This window comes from Semicossyphus pulcher, unplaced genomic scaffold, assembly GCF_022749685.1.
Source record: "Semicossyphus pulcher isolate SPU_LCO1_2020_fin unplaced genomic scaffold, fSemPul1.0.p SCAF_13, whole genome shotgun sequence".
In the NCBI taxonomy this organism is placed as follows: Eukaryota; Metazoa; Chordata; class Actinopteri; order Labriformes; family Labridae; genus Semicossyphus; species Semicossyphus pulcher.
This window is the reverse complement of record NW_027211637.1, coordinates 23,722,166-23,744,162: the sequence shown is the minus strand read 5'-3', so window position 1 is coordinate 23,744,162 and position 21,997 is coordinate 23,722,166. Positions and strand designations below refer to the sequence as shown.

The window sequence follows — 21,997 nt, the reverse complement described above, 5'->3', positions numbered from 1 at the left end:
CTGTCTTTAGTCTGAGGTGCTTTGTCATGTTTGGAATCTGTCAGAGTACAACAAAGAGTGCAGCAGGCAGCAGCTTTAATGCTAAGCTACAGCGGATCTATCCCGTATAGGTACTGAAGGGAGCTGCTCGCTGCTGTAAAATACTCTGGAGATTAGTGCCACTTGTACTTGTTATGCAATTTTGTTTTGCAGAAGGGAAAAGAAACTTTCGTTTTGATACTTTGAGCTTTCTTTCTGCAAACTAAGTTTAGTGCTGCTTTCTGGGATGTGAGACAACAATTCCTAAAAACAGCTTGTCTCACTTCTTCTTTCTCCCTTCTTTATAGAACCTGACCTATGAGATCATACTGACGCTCGGGCAGGCGTTTGAGGTAGCCTATCAGCTGGCTCTGCAGGCGCAGAGGACCAAACAGCAGAACCTACCAGTGGGACCCGGTTTAGAGGTCATTGAAACCAAGTCCAGCCGACCTGTGCCGAGACCACGAGGCAGCGTACGGAAGTCAGCGGTAGGTTGGACATCAAACGTATTGCAGAACACGACACCAAATGCAGTCAACAGATAAATGTATTAGCATTTTATAATATAGTTAGGACAAAAAAAGGGGCAAGTATATGCCAGTGTGCTAAGTTAGTTATTGTAGTTAGAGTGCAGTTGGACCAGCAGCAGAGGATGTGACACACAGGAGGAGGCGGTTAAAGTACTTTAAACCCCATGGTGCCTGATTGCCGCGATTTTACATAAAAACTCACTCCTTGCAGCTCAGTCCAATCAAAACACACAGACAATATACACATTTTAAAATGCAGAGGGACTAACTCTTCCCAAAGACATCCTTATCTCTGACGTCTCATAAGTGTCCATAAAGCTGCTTAGGTATCATGGGGGGAAAGATGCTCAAAACTTGCCTTAGAAAAACCATGTATTTAAAAGTATCAAAGGAACTCTGCTAGTTTCTTTGTACATCCACGTGTACATTGGGAACAGGAAGTGCTACTAGCTATTTCGGCATACTTCTGATGAAGCACATTTACCAAAAGGTAAACATATACAGGCTGCAAAACAACCAGCAAAGGAAAACTACGGCACGATTCCCAATCTCCACAATCACAGACGCATGTACTTTGAGGCGCGTTCCCGGTAAGTGTGTGAGTGCTTAGTGCTGTCCCACCGTCAAATCAGCAAGTGCGTGAGGGTTCTGATGCTGGCCAAATTGCAGACTTTCCGTCAGTCTGCAGACTTTCCTTTGGTAATTACCCAGAGTTCATAGCCAGTATAGAGACGTATAAAAACGTGATTGTCCAGCCCCCCACTAGATATGACAAATGTTTATTGAAGTATATTGAAGTAGTATTCAATAAAGATTGAACAAAAATTTAACTAAATGCATCAAAGCAAGCATGGACGTTTATCTGTAGGTGAAAACATATTATTGTTTTTAGAGATGTTTATGTTTTTCAGTTAAATATTCGCAAAGGATTAAAAATAATGCCTCTGACTTTTGAAAGTTTGCTAAAATAGGTAAACACTTTTAAGACACACAATTGCATGCATGGAGGTCGGCCTTTTTTTCTCATTATTTAATGCTGCATCTTGTTTCCCGGCAACTTGTGATGCCATGACAGTGTGTCCCATTCCTGATTTTTCTGCACTTCTCAAACCCTCACACACTCACGCAGTGCACGTCTGACGTCATTAAAGTCAGTGAGGGTTCAGTGCTTAGGCTTTAGACTGGAGATTGGGATTGGGCCTACAGGTGTGGTTAGAGTTTTGACTTCCTCCTTCCAAACACACGATCGAAGTAGGTGAAGTTGTGCCAGAAACTTCTAGTCTATGTAAAGCATATTATAAATCACTGAGTCATCCTGTTGCAGTTATTACGTTTTTAGGGAAACAAGTCTCGCCTTTTAAGAATGAAACCCTAAAGCACATTAGTCAGATCTGAGGACATTTGTAACAGTCTACAGCCTCCACATCATTATGATAACACTGCTGATGTTTGTTTGGCTATTAGCTTTAAAGCATTAGTAAGTGAGCTGGTGCTGAATATCAATGAGGTCATTTCGCCTCAGGGACTCTTCTTTGGCTGCAGCTTAATGAACTCAACAAAATCATGATGTTTACTGTCACTCCTGATTATGCCTGTTATTTCTTATATATATTTTTAACTTTTTTTTCAATCTAATGCACTTTTGAAGACACGCCTTGCTTCACACTGTTACCATGGTTACTCACATCCTCACCTGTAAGCTGCCACAGTCTAATCTATGTCTGCTATAACAGACCAGACTCCTCCTGTCTCATGCTATGCAAATCTGTGTCTCTCCATTTTACTCTCTCTAAAGCCCTCTTCCTCTGTTTCTTTTGTGCTCTTTCCTTTCTTCTTCTTCTTCTTCTTCCTTCCTCTCTCCTCCTGGCGGTGTTTATCTCTCCCAGGACTCTCCTCCTCTCGACAGTCGTTGCTGTTACTGTTACACCTGCACCACCCACCGTCCCTCCTTCCTACCGCTGCACTCTGCCAGCTCTGCTGCTCAGGTGCTGCTTCACATCCTCGTTTCATCCCGTCCCATCTCCAGCCTCTCACACTGCTTCTTTTCTGCATTCCTATTTTGTTTTCGCTCACTGCCTTAAAGAACCCACACTCTTCCATTTGTGTCTTTAACTCATTATCTCTTTGGAAATTTATATGGCTGTAATTCTATTTTTTACGTTTTGAGACTGATTTCTGTCTGTGGACAGTCACATGTTGGCTGATGAATGCTTTAAATATTACTTTTGACTCAAGCGCCCCCTTGTGACAGTTTGCTAGCAGCACAAGCGATGTTTAAATTGACAGAGAATCTCATTTATTGCCTAGTGCTCAAAAGTGCTACTATAGAGTGCTACAAAGGCCTAAAGGTACTTGTAAAAATGGACATTTAAACTGTGACAGAAGAATAAGACAGATTGTCCCTGGAGATATTTTTCAGACTGCGTTCCCTCTGAAATTTTGTCTGCCTGCTGTTGACCAAACCTGTATTTCACATTGAGTTAGTCACTAAAGGTCCGCTAATGCGCTCTGTTTGTGTTCACAGGGGGACCTCGTGGAGCAGGAGGGGGATTCTCAGTCCCAGGGCAGCACCACGTGGCTCGTGGACCCCAAGGAATCCAAGCGCACTATCAGCACTAAGTACGAGACCACCATATTCTGAGTGGACCCCTCTTCCTCCTGACCTCTGACCTCTGGGCCTGGTCTCACTTTACTCTTCTCCCCTCCTCCTCCTCCTCCCTCTGTGTGCCTTTCACTGTGACTCTGCCTCGCTCTCTTTTCGGGCTGGACTCCTGCCCTCCCCTCAGCCTTTTCATCACTTTTGTCCTCGTTGGACAACAACACAACCTGCGACAACTAAACCACCTCCTCTTCTTCACCTTTTATTAATTATTACTGCAGCCCTTCCACATTATTAACCCTCCTCCGGCCTGCCACTCACCTCCACTGCACTCTCCTCTCTGTTTACCTTGAATGCTTCCTGAACTCTGTGCACAATGCTTCCTTTCTTCTTCACCTCCGTCAACATCCAAGTATTGACTCCTGGTGATAAGCTCTTCTTTTTTTTCTCGGTGCTTTCCCTGCTCTGCTAGGCGACGGCCACTCTGAGGCTTTCCCCTCTGATCTTTCATCTCCTCTTGACTTCTCCGAGTGCTGAGAGAAATCTGCAGCGGAGAGCGACACACGCTTCGCACGTCCTGTACCTGGATGGACATGTTTCCTGAGGAAACTGAGAAGCCGGTTTCTGTAATTCTGGGCTGTAGCAGAGTGTTCAGAGGTCGCGGTGTTAAAGAGGTTACACAGGATTAACTAAGGGCGATATCTTTGTCTCTGTCAGCGGTCTGCTGGACGCCAAAGGAGGCTATGATCCTAGCACTGTGATAAGGTCCTTTTGGAGCTAATAAGCATTTTGGGGGATTTTCTAAAGACAGGGTCAGCATGTTAGTGGTCCTTGTTGCTCCAGAAAAGAGACCTTCTTAAGACTTGTAGCCCTCCTCTGTCTATCAATCAGAGCAAAAAAAAACATGCTTCTTGTGGAGTGAACTAACTAAAACTAAGCACTTTTACAAAAAAAACATAGTGTGTAAGAATAAGTGCATCTTCCTCTGTCCTGTCTCTTTTTTTCTTCTTTTCACAACAAATGCCTTCTCTGTTCTTCCTGTCACCATTGCCTTTTGTTTTGCCAATCACACCGGGTTAATATTTCACGGATGTTGGTGAAAAGAGTTAATCATTGTACACTTGGAGAGGGTGGGGGTAGTGTGTTACCATCATGCTTGTTTGTGTCCATTCGTTCAGTGTTATTTTTGACTTTATTTTAACCTCCGTTTGCTTTGTGTGTGTGCGTGTGTCTTGTGTCCCCTTATAGCTGAACACTGTGGCCACTCCCAAGCCAGTAAGAAAGGACACGACATTATGAGCCCTGTTGCATGATGGGTAGGATGTTTTTTTTAAGGAAAAGTGACCTACTTCCCATGCGCCAGATTGCACCACCAGTTGGATCGTGCTCACTACAGTAACACACGGGGGGGCCTGGAGGCGGACAGACGTAAAGGTTTCAACACTGCAGGGTCCATCAGTTCATCAGACCTCACCGACTTCAACACTGCACGCACACACACACGCATACACCTACATTTAGCTTCCTGTCCCACAGGAAGTGATTATGGTTCCAGTCAGATGTATTTGTTCTGCTTTTGAATGCTTGCCTCCTTAAAACTATAAGTATGGTGGCCCAGAAGGTCAAACATTCTCCAAAAGATTCTCATTAGGAGAAATGTAAACCCAGTCCTCACAGCGAAAGTGCTCCAGGCCTAAAGGGGGCGCTAATTGGATTTTAGTGAAGCATATTTTATGGAGAAAATAATTTACACAGGAGATTTGATTTTGCCCTTGTTGGCCATCATATTGTATACAGCCATTATTAAATGCAGCTGCAATGTGTCAATGCAGGGGAAGTAGCTAAAACTTTGTTTATGTTACGCTACAAAGGTACAAACTATCAGACGGAGACCTCACACTGTCGGTACACACTCCCTCCTGGATCATTCGTCCTGTAGCAACACTTTGTACATTTCTCATCCATGAGATACACATATAACTGTGATTAAACAATGTAATCTTGCACGGGAGGAACTATCTAACCAAACTCAAAGGGCAGAGGAGCTGACACTACAAAGACTGTTTTATAATAATGATAATATAACAGGGGGTGGCTTTTATTTGATTTGAAAGTTTTCTCTTCTTCTGTTTGTTTTAATTGTTTTATAGGACAATTGTTTGTCCTAACGCTGGAACTGGATCAGGTGTGGTTCACTGCAGTTCTCTCTCCATCCCTGCTCCTTTGGTTTCATTAGATTAATCATCAAACCTGCCATGCAGGCTGGTACGTCTTTAGCTTTTAGCTGCAGAACAGAACAATAAGACACACAGCATGTTTCTCCTAGCTAACTCCCCGAACGTTGACTGTTAACGGTACTTTTTGTTCATCCGATGTGTATATGGGTACATATGATTTAACTGTTGTATATGTGGTACGCTGTCAGTGCGATAACTCCATGGTACACTGTCTTCGGCTGGCTGGTGTCGGCACCTTCAGCCATCAGCCTGGGTCCCGTTCTGCTTTTGCACATTACTGAGGATTCAGGAGAGAAATTCTCGGGACTAATCTGATGACGTCAATGATGAGAATGATATTGTACATGAATCTAGCGGTCTGTATTTTGATACTTGAATGATTTTTGCTTTTATAGATATCTATATATATGTATATGTATGTATGTACGTATGTAATTTTTGACGTTTGTCAAAAGAGAGAAAAGGACTATGTCTTATAAAGTTAAACATATCGTGAATAAATAAATACCCTGTGATTAAAAAAAAAAAAAAAAAAGGCTGAGAAAACAATGACTCAGAAGAGGGACCTCACTTCAGAAAAAAAGATTGTAAATAATCTTGGGCTTCCAGTCTTTTTTATGATTATTTTTCATAATTGTACAACTAATAAAAGGTGCGATTAGAAATGCTGTTCCTGTTGACTCTTTATTTGTCCATTCACTGATCCCTTTTACACGATTGTCCGTCTATTTTTTAACAGATATTTCAATCACAGGTATTGCCTGTATTGATGTCTTTAAAGTGTCTCGATTGATCAGAGGGCAAACAAGGTTAGTGGACGTGTCAGGGTGAAATGCTTGCTCATTACATAAACCTTGATCTCTGCTGAAGGATGGACAGCAGCAGCAGCAGCAGCAGCACAGAGGCACATAAAAGATTCAGGCACACAAGCTGACTGTATTCTCTCGTCAAAGCTTCTTTCATCCTACAACTCGCTGCAGCAGTAGGTACAGACTGCAGTTACATTTCTTTGCATTTAAAGTCAATTCCAGCATTACATGATTAACTCTCTTTTCATCTTAAATGGGTTTTTTATTGACTTCTTGACTCTGTTTACCTTAATCTATCTCAGGAATACTTTGAGGCTTTAGAAACCTAACAAGCCGAAGTATTAATAAGAAGTAGGAAACTTTAAATAACCTCAGTGTTCTGTTAATGTTGTGTCATGTTGACTTTGGGAAGTTTAGATTAATTCAAATATTTCTCAATTTGGCCCGGCCGCAGCCTGTCCACAGCGATTATTTTTATCTTTGTAGAAGGGAAATGAGTCAACAGATGAAAATTACTACAGCCATAATTCAAACACTGACTGCAGTGAAATATGTCAACATTAACGACTCTTTTGACTGTAGCCTTAAAAAGATTCTGGATTTTGTTAATGTATAAACAGAAATGTTCAAATGTAATATGTTATTTTTATGTTTTTTATATATAAACAACTCACACCAAGAGCATTTTCATGTTTTTATTCTCATAAAGGACCAAACTTTATTTTTTGGCTGAATCTTGGTCCTGAGGCTGGATTCAGATCACAAACAGATCCAACTAGTTTATAGCATATTAATTATGTTATCTGAGTCGTATCCATAGCAGTAAATTTGTCTGTCAGCCATAAAAGTTTTATAATAATTAAATAAGTTTATTGCTTGAGGCTAAAAATAACGCTGATAGAGGCACATAAATATTATGTCATAACCCCAACCAGTAATCATGTAAAAACATTGTCCCTGCTCTAAATGTTTTTCCTGCTGGTGAGCATAATGTCCCTAAACCTGTCATGCTACATTACCATCAAATAACACTACAGCTGCATCGTATCTCTTATACAAAGATGTGACTGCTGGTATGGAAAAAATGTACTCCTTGTAGTGTGACGTCATTCGCCATCATGAACATGTGAATTTACACATAAGCTCATTTCCATAGATATGCGGCAGACGTCACAAATGTCTGCCGCTGTTCCTGGTAAACGATTGTCGAGGCTGATATCTGCAGAAAGGACTGCTTTGTTCTCAGGATCCAAACTGGTACAGGCTCCACACAGCGTCCGGCCTGCAAACAAAAAAACATTTAGTCAAACAAGCCGGACTGTGTTTATTTCTCTATAAAGCACAGAACAAGAACACAATGTGCCACTCTCTGAAAAAGCACCATTTATAAGGATTTATTATTCTATCAATTATTTATTGGCTATAATATATTAACACGAGCAACTTTACGAAGAAGTTTAAATTCCATGTTAGTAATAATGCTGTTATAAATGCATCAACAGCAATTGTTGCCACTTATAGAAACATAAGTAACAAAGACCAAGGATACAACTGACCTTGTGCTCTGATGTACAGCTCATAAAGGCTTTCACAGTTCAACTGAATCCTTTGTAGGCGGATTAGCTGACTATAAGGTTTGCTCTTCGATTGGAAATGTTGTTCCACCACTCCAGACAAAAGTATCTTAGCTATTTGATGGATTGCCATGAAATCTTGAACAAATATTTAACGTCCCCAGTTGATAAAGCCAACTGACTTTTTGATCCCCTGATTTATCATCTGGTGGGACAATGAAGTTGACATCTGTAGTTCAAATTGAAACATATTGGATCAATTGCCATTATGTTAATGACGTGGGTCTTTTCTCTCGCATGAGGTAAAATAAGTTCTTCAATGAAATATCAGCAATGTAGAGTGAGGAAAATATTTTTAGACATTTGTTGTTTTCATATGATGTATCCTACTTAGCTTGGTGATCTCCTGACTTTTCCTTCAGCTAGATTGACATATCATTGGTTTGTTGACGTGTTTTCATTAAAGTTGGTAGACATTCACATCCCCCTCAATATGAATTGTAATAATACCAAATACATGCTAGACTAATAGCATTCCTACAGTGTACACAGCTTATTAGCTTAACTAAAACTAAACTAAGGCAGCATACATAGGTTACAAATTATACCTGCTTAACATCGTCATGCTAGCATGACTATTTTAGCTTGTTAGCATGCTGATATTAGCGTTTAGCTCCGAGAACCACTATGTCTAAGTTCGTCCTCACATTAAGTAAAGTCGATGCTGACTTTTAGTCTTGTTGAATTAATAAGTAGCTCTTTTGACATGTAGAAAGTTCACTTTTTCTTTCCCACACTATTTTTTTTTTGTAAAACTTGTATAAGGTTGTGAAGAATAAAATAAATAAATTATAAATACAAAAATAAATAAACTTTATTCAATCTCGGTTGCGTTTATTTAGATGCTGTTATTCTATTGGCTGTCTTGCTCAGACATTCACTGATTGGACAAAAGCCAACCTGTCCGGAAGCTAAGTGGCTAACCTGGCTGTAATTATTTCCCACCTGTTCCGTCAGTCACTTCTCGTCGTGAAGGTGTGTTTCCAAGAACAGAACTCCGGCTGAGGGACTGTGAGAGCAGTGAGGTGCACCGCCGCTATGGACTGACCAGAAAACAGCTCTTTGGGGGTTTTTAATACGCACAGCTGTACGGTTTTTCACACTTCGTTTCACTGACATATCCGGTGAGTTATCAGGAAGTATTCTGCTTCAAAGTGAATGTCTATGTCTGTATTATTAATAGATACACAGCAGTTAGAAGTTATTTTAAAAAACATACTTCTGGTCTGATAATCAGTCAGACTTGTGTACTAAGAACACACTTTGAACTCAACACTAAAATAATAATATAGTATACTTTTTTAAGGCTTTTATTTTGTTTCTTCCTGTGTGTTTTTTTAAGGGTTTTACGAGTGTGACTGACCCCATTTGCGCAGATAGAGTCAGTTATCAGCAGTCTGGGTCGAGGGGACTTAAAATGTAGGGTCAGGTAAAATAGTCATTCCAGAAATATTTCCACATATCATCAGCACTACTTATCACTTTTCATGCTGTGTGCCAGCCCATATTCCTTATCAAAAATTGCATATTTATCATGAGTGTTAAATCATTAAATATTTGGAGCATAAGTGAGGCAGATACAGTGCAAATATTTGCACATAAATGTCAATAATAGTCATTTTTGTGGGACAACAAGCCAAGCTAAACATTAATGAAGTATTTCTGTTCATGGTAAGTTGCACAACCTGCTGTTCACCATGAACTTTTGTTTACTGTTAATCATTAAACCAGTTCTCTGGCTGCCCTTGAACACATACTTAACATTTTAGACCCTCTTTTTTTTCACCATGATTTGTCGCCATAGAGTGTGAATGATGATTTCTTGGATTGTAAATCTGGCTCACAAACCTCGCAGCTGTTCTCACAGCAAACACATTAAAGAGCTGGAGCTGATCCGCCCCCTTTCATAGTTTAAAGCAGTTTTATCTGCCGACTTGTGATTCAAGTGCAACGCCCAGGCGCATCAGAGCGCTCGGCTGAATTTAAGAGTTGTCTGTAAGATGTGGAAGCAAGCAAAGTGACATTCCTGTCACTATTAAATCCTGACTCAACTGTGGGTGTAGTGAGCCTCGCCACAGCTGCATTACAGGTTTAGTGCATGTTCAGGTTTGAGAGGTGTTGGCTGCTCTAGTTTGGACACTTGTTCCTCATTCTGCTGATCTGAATGTCTAATGGGAGGGACAGTAATTAGCAGCTAATAAAGCTTTCACCTAGACGGGCGCCTTGTCAACCTGCTTTTGGTGCTGGAAAACATGTGAATGTGGGTGTTGTTAGTGATGTTATTCCCCAACTGTCCTTCCTTACTATGTCGTCATGTCAACAGGACCTAAATGTCAATGCTGTTTACCTGGTCACAAAGCAGGATCACAAAATCACTTCTTCTTCTTCCCTTAAACAAGTGAAAACCTTTTATTTTATAGGTCTTTGTGAATTCAAGTATTTCTTAAAAGTTTCTATAAAGTCTAAAAATCTTTCTTGACAGTCATTAAAAAAAACCCTAAAAATAATTTCTTATTAATACTTATAATGTATATCAGAGTTCAGCCACTCCATAGTTTGTGCTCGCAAATCATTAAAGCTGAACTATTGATCACAGGCCAAACTGTTCATTAATTACTGTTCAGATTTGAATCCTCTCCAACAGTCATGATGATCATAAAGCTCAAAATCAAGTGTGATTGGACGAACCAATCAGCAAGTTCTCCATAGTTATACCATGATCCCTACAAAATAAAAGTCTTTTTTTCTCTCATTATAAACTGTTTTGTTATCTTTGGCCTTTTCCTTCCTTGGCCTTCCTTAAGATGACAAGATAAATAAACCTTTCATCTTGAGAAAACAAACAGATTAGGAGGTGACGAGCCAAAAACGTGAGAGTTTCAATTTAGATGACACACGCGACTAAGTCTGCTTTATTATATTTTAAGTTTAAAATGTTAAAATAAAATAGTTTAGGAGCAAATCAAAAGAAAAGAAATCCACATTTAAGAATAAATGGTGGAGAAAGTCATCTCAATGTAAAGCACAGGTTTAGTAAAACTCATAGCGTCATAGCGAATAATTAAATTGTTACTAATATTTTCTTTTTCTAAATTATTTATTGAGTTAACTGTTCAATATCATTTCTTTTCATTTTTAAAGTCCTATCATCAAACTACCTGGAATAAAATTCTAATAAACAATGAAGCCTAGATGCACTTTCTAGATGTAAAATATATTGAGTCAAAAATCTGCCTTTGAATCCCCCAAAGGAAGGCATGACCTCACTGTCCTCAATGCCATTTCCATCCATTTAATGAAACTCATCCTTATCTTGATTACTTTAAATCCTTCCCCTTGTTGAAGCTGCTGCCGGGAAATTATATAATATGATTTAATTAGATGAGCCATCACAGAGGCTGCTCCTTCTCGAAACACGGCCTGTGTCACACTCAGCTGTGTTTTTAACTTCCTCGTCGTGGCCGAGGGTTTATTTAGTTTATGGTGAATGAGTGTCGGCGTCGTCCTCAGAGGAACCTCATGCTTCAGTAATTACAAGCCTTTAACAGACACAGACAAACAGTGACGTGAGGGAAGCTTTAATTAGGTTCCTCTTATATGTTCCATCCACTGCTCTCTGAGAACAGAGAACAACAAAGGTAGCTTTGCCCTGCTCACATGAACACACGTGAACCTGACTGTGCAGCTGTGGCTACATGACGAACAAGCACTTAAAGCTTTTTTGTTGCATGTTTGACCGATTAAGTCAAAAACAATGACAGACTCTTAACCTGAGTTAATCAAACATTATCCCTTCATGCCTCAAACATTGCTCATTGTTGATGGCATTCACTTTATGCGTTTGCTAATGCACTTTAAGCTCTTAAAAGACAAACTGAGGCGGTACGAACTTTAAGTGGCCTTTTCTTCCCCTTCTCCTTTTCTCTTGAATGACTTCATTTAGTATTTGTGTCTAAATCTGCACTCTATTAGTGAGGACTGTGAATATCTCCATCCAGCAGTTAAAGAGCCAGCAATAATCCTCGAGTTTTTCTCTGACATGTTTTCCTCATGCCTGACCTGTCAGTAATAATACACACACAGGGTTATTAGCAGGAAACAACAAGTAGACGTGTGGTGCTGCAACGTAATACCGCATATCAGCTGTCTTTACACACATTGTTAGTGACGTGAAGTATGTCCTGTTGCATGTTCACAAACAGAGATGAGTGTTTTTCTCTGAACCAAAGTGCCTGGAAAACCAAGAAATAGACCACGCAAAGCATCACTGTATGACTTCTAGTTATTAGCACAGCATTACCTGAGTGCTCCAATGCAAAAACTTCCTCCCAACTGTTGCTGCATTAATAGCTCAGAGAGCAGATCTTGTTGTAACTTATAATATAATACAGCTTTAAACTTGCATCTTAAAAATGAGTTAATTCCTTTTTTACTTGAAAACGTGTACAAATTAATGATTGAATAAGATAGTTGTTCATGTTATTCATTCAGCTCTTTAATCTACAGCAGTGAAACATTCCTGCAGCCATTGTGGCCTAAAATGACGATGTCAGTTTAACGGTAAAACAAGGTGTTACAGCAACACAAACAGTCATAAAGCAAGTGAACTGACCCACTTGTGTTATATAGCTTTACATATCTAAAGTCAGCAACGTTAGCTTAGATAAGCCAGCATAACCTACTGATCCAGAGCGGTGAGGCCGAAGCAGAAAGAAAACAATTGTATTGTATTATGTTGGGTGTGTTTAAGGGTGTGTTTTTAGATGATTAAGTTAACTTTTAAAGACAGAATGGCACATGACAATGTGTCAGAGTTAAAAAGTTTCCAAAACTGGGGCGACGGTTTAGCTCAGCAGTTACATCATACGTCCCATAGAGCAGTGGCTCTCAACTGGTCTAGTCTCAGGGCCCCGCTTAATGAAATTTTTCAACCACTCAAGTTTATTCGATAAAAAATGGTGCAGTTTGGACCTGAGAAGGTGAGAAGGAAACATCACAGTATATCAACTTCACGAAACACAACAGTATAATATAAAATATTCCCTCTACAGTTCATTCAATTAGCAGCCTGTCTTCTACAGAAATACATTTATAGCTCTTTCCCTACTTCCAACACTATCCACTGTCCCCTGTCTGTCAATAAACGCATAAAAGGCCCCAAAAATAAAAAATAGGGGAAAAAAAGCTTCTTAAAACTAAACAGAAAGAGAAAAGATGATCCTGTTTATAAATTGTGGCACATCTTATATATGTATGTATGAAGGGAGGCCTGTCATTAAACTTAACATCGTAACGTAAACAAACCCATTACAGTATGGTCTTTACATTAAAGGATAGGTGTCCTCCTGTTAATATAGACTTTTAACTATCCCTTCCTAATGCTCTTGCAGTGTAAGTAATTGTCGACACAATCCAAAAGTCCTTAACCTCTTTTGTACAAAAACACAGTACATTGGGTTTTTCCCGTTTAAGTACATGTTCCCTTTTTTGTGAATATCCTTCCACTGAAGCTCAACAAGGAGTTTTATACTGAACCTGTTACTCTGCTCTACTTTAGATAACATTTGGAATAGAGGGAAATTCCCATCTCTGACATTAAAGAACACTTTAAGGATTTTTTATTGGTCAGGTTGAAAAGGATGAATGATGACAGCAAGGAAACCTGTTTTGAAGTTTTCATCATTTTTACATAACAAACCCCCGTCATTTATGGACTACTTTTTAAAACCAAGCCACGTCCGATGTGTACTTAAAATGTTTACAAATTCATCCATTAATTTATGTAATGACTCCATTAGCATAACTGGTAATGTTTAATATATCAGTGCCTGTGACAGCACATTTGACATCTTAAGTAGGAGAGCTATTACATTATGAGGATAATTTAGCTATCAGCTGTAATTTAATACATTCATTTATCCTACTAATGGAAACATTTGACATTAATAGTTATATTGTGATGTTTACAAATTAGTTTTGTTGACTATTTTTAGCTTCAAACAAAAGCTTCATCTCATTTTTAGTGTTTGTAGGAGATCAGTCTTTGTGTCTGATCTGCTCCGATGTTTTCTCCTCAGATTTTTCCTCAGACTGATTCTTGGTTAAGTTTGCACGATCTAAAGAGGACCGTGGAGCCCCGGTCCTGCCCTGGTCCTCTTCCGTGTGCGATGCCGAAGAGTGACACGTGGCCAGGCGGCGTTGCCATCCAATCCTTGAGCAATATGGACAGTGCTGGGAGCTGCGACAGTGTGATCAGCATGAACTCTGGCTATGTGAGTGCTGCTGTAGATCCCACTGACTCTGCTGCTTATCTGTTCGTTTATATAACCTTAAAGATCGACACGCTTAGACCCTCTGTCCTATCTGAGTAAACATTAGTTTGGACAGTGCTTCTGCCCTCTGTGGAAAAGAGGAAATAAAGAAGTGAGAGTGCGTCAGGTGGTAAAGACGTCTGCATGGACGTTTACAGTCAGTAGGAGAGGAAGTGAATCTGTTTGAGGGGAGGCCTTCGAGGGCTTACAGTGAGAGTTGTCTCTAAAGACGACCAGAGGGGGGAAGATCTCGAGCTGTTCACAGGCACCTGCAGTGATGTGACAGAAATTCTTCTGACAGGCCAACATAGAATGAAGAACAGCCAACAACAGGACAGGAGCAGCGTAATTAGTCGTTCCTTTGCAGCAGTTTGAACACAAACCCCCTTTGACCTACTGAGACTGTCCTGTCTCTCATGACCCTGGTTGGTTAGGATTAAATGGACGACAGAGATTGCTAAAGAGTTGAGAATACATTTTAAAGTCTTTGTTTATTTTGGTTGCAGAGTGAAGACAGTATGGAGCACTTATCTCCAGAAGAGAGGGCGTGTCTCATGTATCTGGAGGAAACCATTGAAGCTCTGGAGGTGCAGGAGGACAGCGGCTTATCCAACGATGAACCAGATTCTTTGGAAAGAATGAGAATAAATGGTACGTTCATGTCATGAAATATTCTATTTTATTTTTTAAGCTGGTTATGTGTTATTTTTATATCTAATAATATCAATATCTGCAATAGTTACTGGAACAATTATGCTTTTCTTTCTCAGACATTACCAGTTCCAAGTCTGATGAGTCCGGAGGAGATCAGATATCAAACGAAGCTGAGCTTCCTGCTCTAAATCAAGCCTCAGAACCACATTTCTCTCCTGGCTCTGCTGCAAACACGACACATCTCGAAACATCAGAGAACCTCGTGACCCAACCTGGACCTCCAGACCCTGAATCAGTTCCTGGTAGTGAGATCCACCCAGCAGCTCCTCGGACCACGGAGTTGTGTGTATCCAAGGATGAAGATGGTAATCTAAGGATTGTCCCAAGTGCCAGCCTTTCTCCAGATCAGCCTCCTAAGGCCACTGAGAGCAATCTGGCCCTGATCCCTCCTCCCTCTGACTTCATGGATGAGCCACGACCTCCTCCACAGCCGGAGAAAGCAAAAGACCCTCCTCCACCAGCACAAATATCGAACAACAAGCCGGGAGCAACTATTGACTTGGAGCAGCTTCGTGAGAGAGCTTTTGCAAAGAGTCATTCAATGAGCTCCCCTGAGCCTCCCGACAAGCCCCAAGAACTGAGTCCATTAGCGGTCAGTTCAGGTCATGCATTGAGTCCTCCTCCTGAAGCTGCTGAGCCCAGAAGTCCTCCTGCTGTAGCTCCTAAACCCAAGAAGCTTCCGGCTAACATCATCCTGAAGTCACACAAGGCAGCAGTGGCTGATGGGAACTCAGGGCACGCAACGCCTGCTAGCAGTGACCGGCTGCTGTTGGACCCTCAGAGAACCCGCATGGAGGCACTCCGAAAACTTGGCCTGCTTAAAAGCGAAGATGCAGATCCAGGCCCCAACCTGAGTCCTAAACTATCTCCACAAACTCGAAGGTCATGGGCGGCTCCTTCTTCTCCACTCAGCCCACGTACACCTCCTTCAACACCATCCTACCCCCGGGTCCACAGCCCGTCTCCTGCCTCCGCCCCCCTTCATTCTCCTGCAGCTGGATCAGCAGCGGGGACTCTCACAGCTCCTGTAGTCCATGTTTCAGAAATCCTCCCAGTACCTGTTGCTTTCAGCGACCCTGAAGGATCTTTGCATTCAGATAATGAACTGTCTGCTGGCAAAGCTGTGTTAGAGGTCACGCCACCTCTCACCCCTCCTGTCCCAATCAAGCACCTAATGCCACCCAAGTTCCTAGGTGTCAAATCAGCCACCCTGGAGCGCTCCGGTCCGGGTCTAAGCAGCTACATGGCCGCTCAAGACTCGGAGGCCGGAATAAGTGGCAAGTTGAGCCCAAGCCAGATGCGCAACAATCGCCCACGTCCCGCCTCTCTGGGGAGCAGGAAAGAGTTTTCAAGCACACAAGGAGACAGTGCGAAGTTGGGCGGCGCCACCAGCAAAGAGCCAGACTCACGGAGGTCCCTGCCTGCCCCTCAGCACTCCGATAACTCTCAGAAGCTGCCACGATCGCAGGGCATCAGTGTAATGATCTGCCCCCGTGCAGAAAACGGAGACGACCGGCGCGAGGCTCTGAGGAGGCTCGGGCTGATCAGGGACTGAGGCAACAAAGTGTAGCACCTCGTCTGACTTCAACTGACTCTTTAAAGAAACTGTATTTAAAGGAACATACCAGAGGTTGGTGCAGACGTTACAAAACATTGGGCGAAGCAGTTTAACCACACATTTATTTCACTTTTACTGCAGTAACCTATTATAACCAGAGACTAACAGTGACTGGCTTGGCACCACTTACATCTACTTGTCCTCATATTTTGCTTCCATCAGTACAGTGTTTTATTTCTTATAGATTTGGCAATTGAGAACTGTTTGGACATTCACTCACTGTCATACTGTAGCTGTTTGTTGTACATTAAACACTGTTACCTTTTAAGAGTCACGCTGCATTATTCTTACTTTTAAATATGTTTCATCTTGATCTACAGGTGTTGGTGCGTCACTTCCTGCTTTTTACAAGTAATTGGTGACAGGTTTTCATCTTAGTTCTTCTTTTTTGATGCTCTTAAAAGTCCTGATTGTATTTGATTTCACTTCCCAAAAATGTGTTGGAATTTTATGTCTGGCTTTCTTGACCCCAGGTAGGAACTATTTTCTGTTGCAAACACAGACTGCATTAGACCTATGACATCATAACTGCAGGGTGTTTATTATTAAAGGAATAGAAATGCAGAAAGTATGTCTGCATTGTCAGAACATACCTTACTAGAGCTCAGAGTCAGTGGCCACAAGGTGAGAAGAATCTGAAACATGTGGGTTGCGTGGTTGCATTGTGACGCACATGTCAGAACTCACGAGCTTGTCACACATCAGTTGCATATAGTGTTGAGGGTTTTTATCTCATGCTTAATAACATATTTGAAGTTTTTGTTGACCAAATGTCAAAGTTCCCTTTGTGTGCTTTTAAAACGTGTCATTTCTTTTCCCCCGTTAGCTTCTGAGGCCCTCATGTGTCATTTCAAATCCCAAATAGAGGCGCCGGCTGTTTTCTGGCTCAGCTTCAGCACCTTTTATCTGATGTGATGGCAGAGAACTGGTGCAACCTGTTTTCTCACCTCCTGGTTGAGCCTTTATGCAACACCTTCGCTGCACTTTTACAAGCAGTTGGTGTGTCTGGAAAAAAAAGACTTTATCACTCCTGCTGGCTTTTAGAGACAAATAGATTTGCTCTTTCCTGTAATTTGCAGATAAGGTCACCTACTGCTGAGAAAATTGAGCCCAATTGGAAAGATGTTTCACTGAAAATGTATTAACACCAGGCTGCTGCACTGTAGGGTTTGTAACACAGCAAAAGTTGTTTGAATCAACTGCTTTTTCCATTTTTGGATGAGAAAAAGTATTTCAACACAGTGTTAGAAGCCTGCCACATCTAAAATGTTTAGTATTTTGCTGGTGGCGCAGTATTATGTGTCTAAACTGATAATAACTCTTATCTTTTATTGTGCAATTACATCTACACTTGGGTGTGTATTCCCCCGAATGACAGCAGTGCTAAGTGCATAGTTTTCTTTATTTAGTCTCTTTATGTTCTCATCACACCCTGGACTACTTCTGGGCCTGCATTTTAATCCATAATGTAAATTGCATAGTCCATAAACAGAATATTTTAACACGTTTCTCCTCAGGAAGTAAATCACTGATCAATATCTGTCGAAGAAAAACATATTCACAGGCAAAGTGAGAGAGGATTTGAATATTGTTATGAATATTTGTGGTTAAAAGATAAATCATGCATGCATAATTTCCTATCAAGATAAACTAGACTATTTATTGTACTTTCAAAAAACCCACAGGTAGAACATTGTTATTAGTTAAGCTTATAGTTAACCTCTTTCACTGCAAAGTCAAGAGAGAAGTAAACAGTTCTGTGCTGTCAAGCCAACACAGGCTGCTTTGTGCTCCGCTGTGACATGTTGGTATGTGGGCTATCTCTCCTTTCCACCTGCGCTGTGTGTTGTCCCGGTGCCAGCAGACTTGACTGACAAGGCCTCTGTGACAGCTCCTGTCACTTTCACTACTAACCTTGTAGGCATCATAGATCAGCTGCTGTGAATAAGAACCAAATCAGTCTGCATTCTCTTCCCAATCTCACCAGTCCTCAGTCTGAATAATGCAACAGTATTATATAATAGCAAAGATACAACTTTGGTTTATTAAGTAGCGTAGAACATTTGTGTTTATATCTCGGAAGAAATGTAGATAGTGGTACAGTTTGTCGTAAGGTTTGTAAAGTGTGAACACCTGTTCATCACTCTGCAGCAGAGGTGTGTTCAAACTGTCAAATGCAGGGGGCGCAAGAGAGTTCGACACAGGTGTTTTTAAGACAACCGGATGTTAGCCCACTGATTTATCCTGCGTATCGTCAACGGTCACCAGTTGGAGCAGCACTGACGAAGTTAAGGTACTTTAAAAACGAAGATGTTTTAAGATTCAGACATTCAGTGAAATTTGCTGTTATCCTTCATTAACGTCCATAAGATAGAAAAACCTCCCATAACTCCAAAGCCGTAACTGAAACATTACATGTTTTATTTTTCTTCCGCATTAAAGTAATACAATAATATTTTTCTGTAATAATATAGATATATTATTAAAATTAACCGCTAATACAAAATTCGGCACACTTTTTATGGTACCAATTGGCTGACGTAAACAAATACAGCATTACATAGGCTACATGCTCAAATTTTAGCCCAGAGCTAGCTAACGGTCTCCTTGGAAACGTTATTCTTCCTGTTTACTGCCCATACATTATGGAAATTGTAGTTCCAAAACTTTGATTATTTTTTTTGTTATTAAAGTAAGCCAGGGGAAACAAGTGTTGATGGTTTTTGATAGTACTAAGACTAAGGATGTCGACCATTAACATGATTTTCCAGCCTAATGTCTCTCAACACAGATATTTGCTCTGTGTTGGGATGAGAGGGAGCGGGTATAGAAGCAAGCAGTTGTTTCAAAACTTTGAAAGCCCCTGATTTACAGAAACAACTCGACCGCTAGAGGGCAGTCTGGATTCATTTGTTTGTACCAGTACAACTTTTAAAGCTGTAACAAGACTTTTCAACTGTCGTTTTGGGCTCATATTGACAGCATTTAATAATTTCTTTTACGACGCAATCATGCTGATGAAAAACACTAAATATAGACTTAACTCTTAACACAGAGAAATCTGCTGTGTTTCAGCATTTCTACTTTTCCTCTGTATCACAAGTGACATTGATCCAAAAATAGTTGAAAGAGGAAACTGAGAAGAGCAGAGTAGTGCATTATACATCTAGTGTTGCAACTAACAGCTGTGTTATACTTTTCCCTGATGAGTCCTAAAGTTTTAATGATGATTTATAATGAAGCTTGCTATGAGGTCATCAGTGCAGCAGATCATTCAATACAAAAGGACATAAATGAGGATTAGACTGCATTTGCTGTAGATATGATCACACTCGCTAATTCACAATAAACTGCAGTATAATAATTGTTTTATCATCCATCTGGAAAAGGGTAAGAAGTAAGCTTTCCCTTTGATGTGGCCAAAAGGATATGAGTTTGCAAGAACCCAATTCAATGACTTTAACTCAATTTCCATTTCATGTGCCTCATATTTCCAAAAAGCACAGTTGTTTAAACTGTGGGAACATCTTGTGATTTCTCCTTTTATAAAAATGAAATTAGGTCTCTTAGTAAATTGCATTTGGTTTAGCTGTTGATCCCTGAAATGTCTCATAAAACGTATTCTTGTAAACATGCGACTCTGGTCCTTTTTTTGTTAGGCATGGGACTTTTTTTTCCAGTACTGTTTTTGAGGTCATGGGAGGTCTGAACCAGTGCGACTCTAAACGCTCAGCCTGGTCTTTATCTGCAGTGTTTATCTTAACAAATAAAATAGCTGAGACTTGTTCCTTCCTTCAATAGGAAATGATTCAGTCCAGAGTATTAGCAAAGAATGCAGGCGCTGAATGTGGGCTATATTTACTGAAAGGTTTACTCATCAGAGTGTTACAATGACCCTTGCACGCCATCATCAATGAATGCAATCTCAAGTTTGGTCTTTCACTCTTCAGGAGATTTAAAAAGGCCAGGATCTCGCAGGTTTAGTCATTTTTTGGTATTTAAAGAAACACACAGGAGCTGAATCTCCTCGGAGACACTCCCTTGTGATACAGTAGCTGGAGCAGGTAGGCGTAGCTGCTGCGCTATCAGGCTAGACAGTGAGCTCATGGGACTTCCCCACCGTCCTGGTCCTGTTCTGTACTTACCTACTTACAGAGAGTCTGCCTGTAAAAAGAGGCCGCCGAAAGCCTCGTCCTTTTCTCCACATATGAGCTGATCATAGAGGATTAGTGGAGACAAAGTGGCAGGGAGCCACTGCTGAGTGTGCTGGAGTTTAAGCATGCCCCGGCCCAGTTCTGTGTCATCAAAAGAGTTTACTTAAAATATACGGGTATTATCTCTGCCCTCTGTGTGGGCGTGTGTTCATTCAGATAGGCAGGTAAGTACTGTTATACAATTTAGCTGCATGATGATTGATACTTTGAATGATACGGGCTCATCAGAAAGGATTAAAACTTAGGATCTTAACAGGACAATGTCTCCCTCTCTGTCTCATTTGATCTTGATGAGTCCACTTGATTGTACACACACACACACGCCATATACAGTACGCGCACAGGCCTGTATCCCCTCCAGCACCCGCATGCTCCCTCACGCAGCTAACAAGCCTGTCCGTATCGTGTCTACCTCCCTGCTGCAGCAGCATTAAGGCTCAGGTAATATGACTAGGGTTCAAGGAAAACAAGCCTTCATAACCTCAGTTTTCAGTTCATCTGACATCTTCAGCAGTGCTATGTTACAACATAAATGCCTTTTATGACACAGGGGTTGTTTGAATCCATCATGCTGCAAAAGTAGCCTTTGACAGGCCAGAATAAGTCCTTCAGTTTGTCAGAGCGTCTGTGTGCAACACCTCAGTTTCTTCCGCTTTGATAACTGTATTTCCCTTTCCCCTCTCTTGCTCCCTGTTAGTGCCAGTGACTGAGGCTGTGGTCGGGATGCATTCCTGGGGCAAGCCCGCAGCATTCGCCGGGATGCCTGCACTGAAGTGTGGAACTCAGCAAGCCACTCTGCTCCCCTGTGGTGCCGCCATGGTGAGTACCAAGAGACCCCGCTGGGCCTGCGGTGGTGTCGGTAACCTCGCATGTGAAGCCCCTGCAGAGAGGAAAAAGAAGGGAAAGAGAGATGGGAAACTTCTGAGCTCGGAGTCTTGGCATTTTCACACATAAATCTTTCAGAGAATTGGGGAGCATAAATGTCAAAAATCGAAGAAGGTAAATGAGGAGTGGAGGTGATGTGTCGCTGTGTATGACCATCTGGCAGAGAGCATTAGGCTCTCTGCAGGGCTTCCAACTCCTGCATTCATTAGCATGCAGTATAGGACAGTGGTGGCCTCACAACATGCATCCATCTTGTATTTATCTTACAGCAACAGCTGTGCAATCATTGTTTGACTTCGAAATTCAGAGTCAGAATAAAAAAAAGTAGCAACTGGTTGCCACTTATTTTATTCCCTTCTAAAGACTAAAAAAAAGGTAAGATTAGAACAACTGTTGTTGTAGATGTAACCATTAGATGCTTTATGTAA

At 41.1% G+C, this 21,997-nt stretch overlaps 2 protein-coding genes across 4 annotated transcripts in view; both read left to right on the top strand.

Moving 5' to 3' along the window:
- LOC138589450 (ankyrin repeat and SAM domain-containing protein 1A-like) overlaps window positions 1-6,049 on the top strand; it is a 74,223-nt gene extending 68,174 nt beyond the window's left edge. For 2 of the 3 annotated variants that reach the window (XM_069659729.1, XM_069659727.1), the window contains 2 exons: window positions 327-506; window positions 3,073-6,049. In XM_069659729.1, the coding sequence (XP_069515830.1) occupies window positions 327-506; window positions 3,073-3,189 (297 nt within the window). In that variant the 3' untranslated portion in view covers window positions 3,190-6,049. The remainder of the gene's footprint in view (window positions 1-326; window positions 507-3,072) is intronic. The other variant, XM_069659728.1, reaches the window with a different exon arrangement.
- A 2,760-nt stretch (window positions 6,050-8,809) lies between these two features.
- On the top strand, window positions 8,810-16,696 carry LOC138590091 (specifically androgen-regulated gene protein). Its single transcript, XM_069660647.1, has 4 exons — window positions 8,810-8,951; window positions 13,905-14,099; window positions 14,645-14,789; window positions 14,909-16,696. Exons 2-4 carry the CDS (start codon window positions 13,995-13,997, stop codon window positions 16,405-16,407), a joined length of 1,749 nt encoding a protein of 582 aa, XP_069516748.1. The 5' UTR covers window positions 8,810-8,951; window positions 13,905-13,994; the 3' UTR covers window positions 16,408-16,696.
- Window positions 16,697-21,997: the final 5,301 nt, after the last annotated feature.

What these genes read in the sequence shown, in the direction of transcription:
- LOC138590091 (XM_069660647.1), top strand. Translation starts at nt 13,995, where the DNA reads ATGCCGAAGAGTGACACGTGGCCAGGCGGCGTTGCCATCCAATCCTTG. An exon ending in TCAGCATGAACTCTGGCTAT is followed by an intron (nt 14,100 to 14,644) that starts GTGAGTGCTGCT and finishes TTTTGGTTGCAG; the next exon opens with AGTGAAGACAGTATGGAGCA. An exon ending in GGAAAGAATGAGAATAAATG is followed by an intron (nt 14,790 to 14,908) that starts GTACGTTCATGT and finishes TTTCTTTCTCAG; the next exon opens with ACATTACCAGTTCCAAGTCT.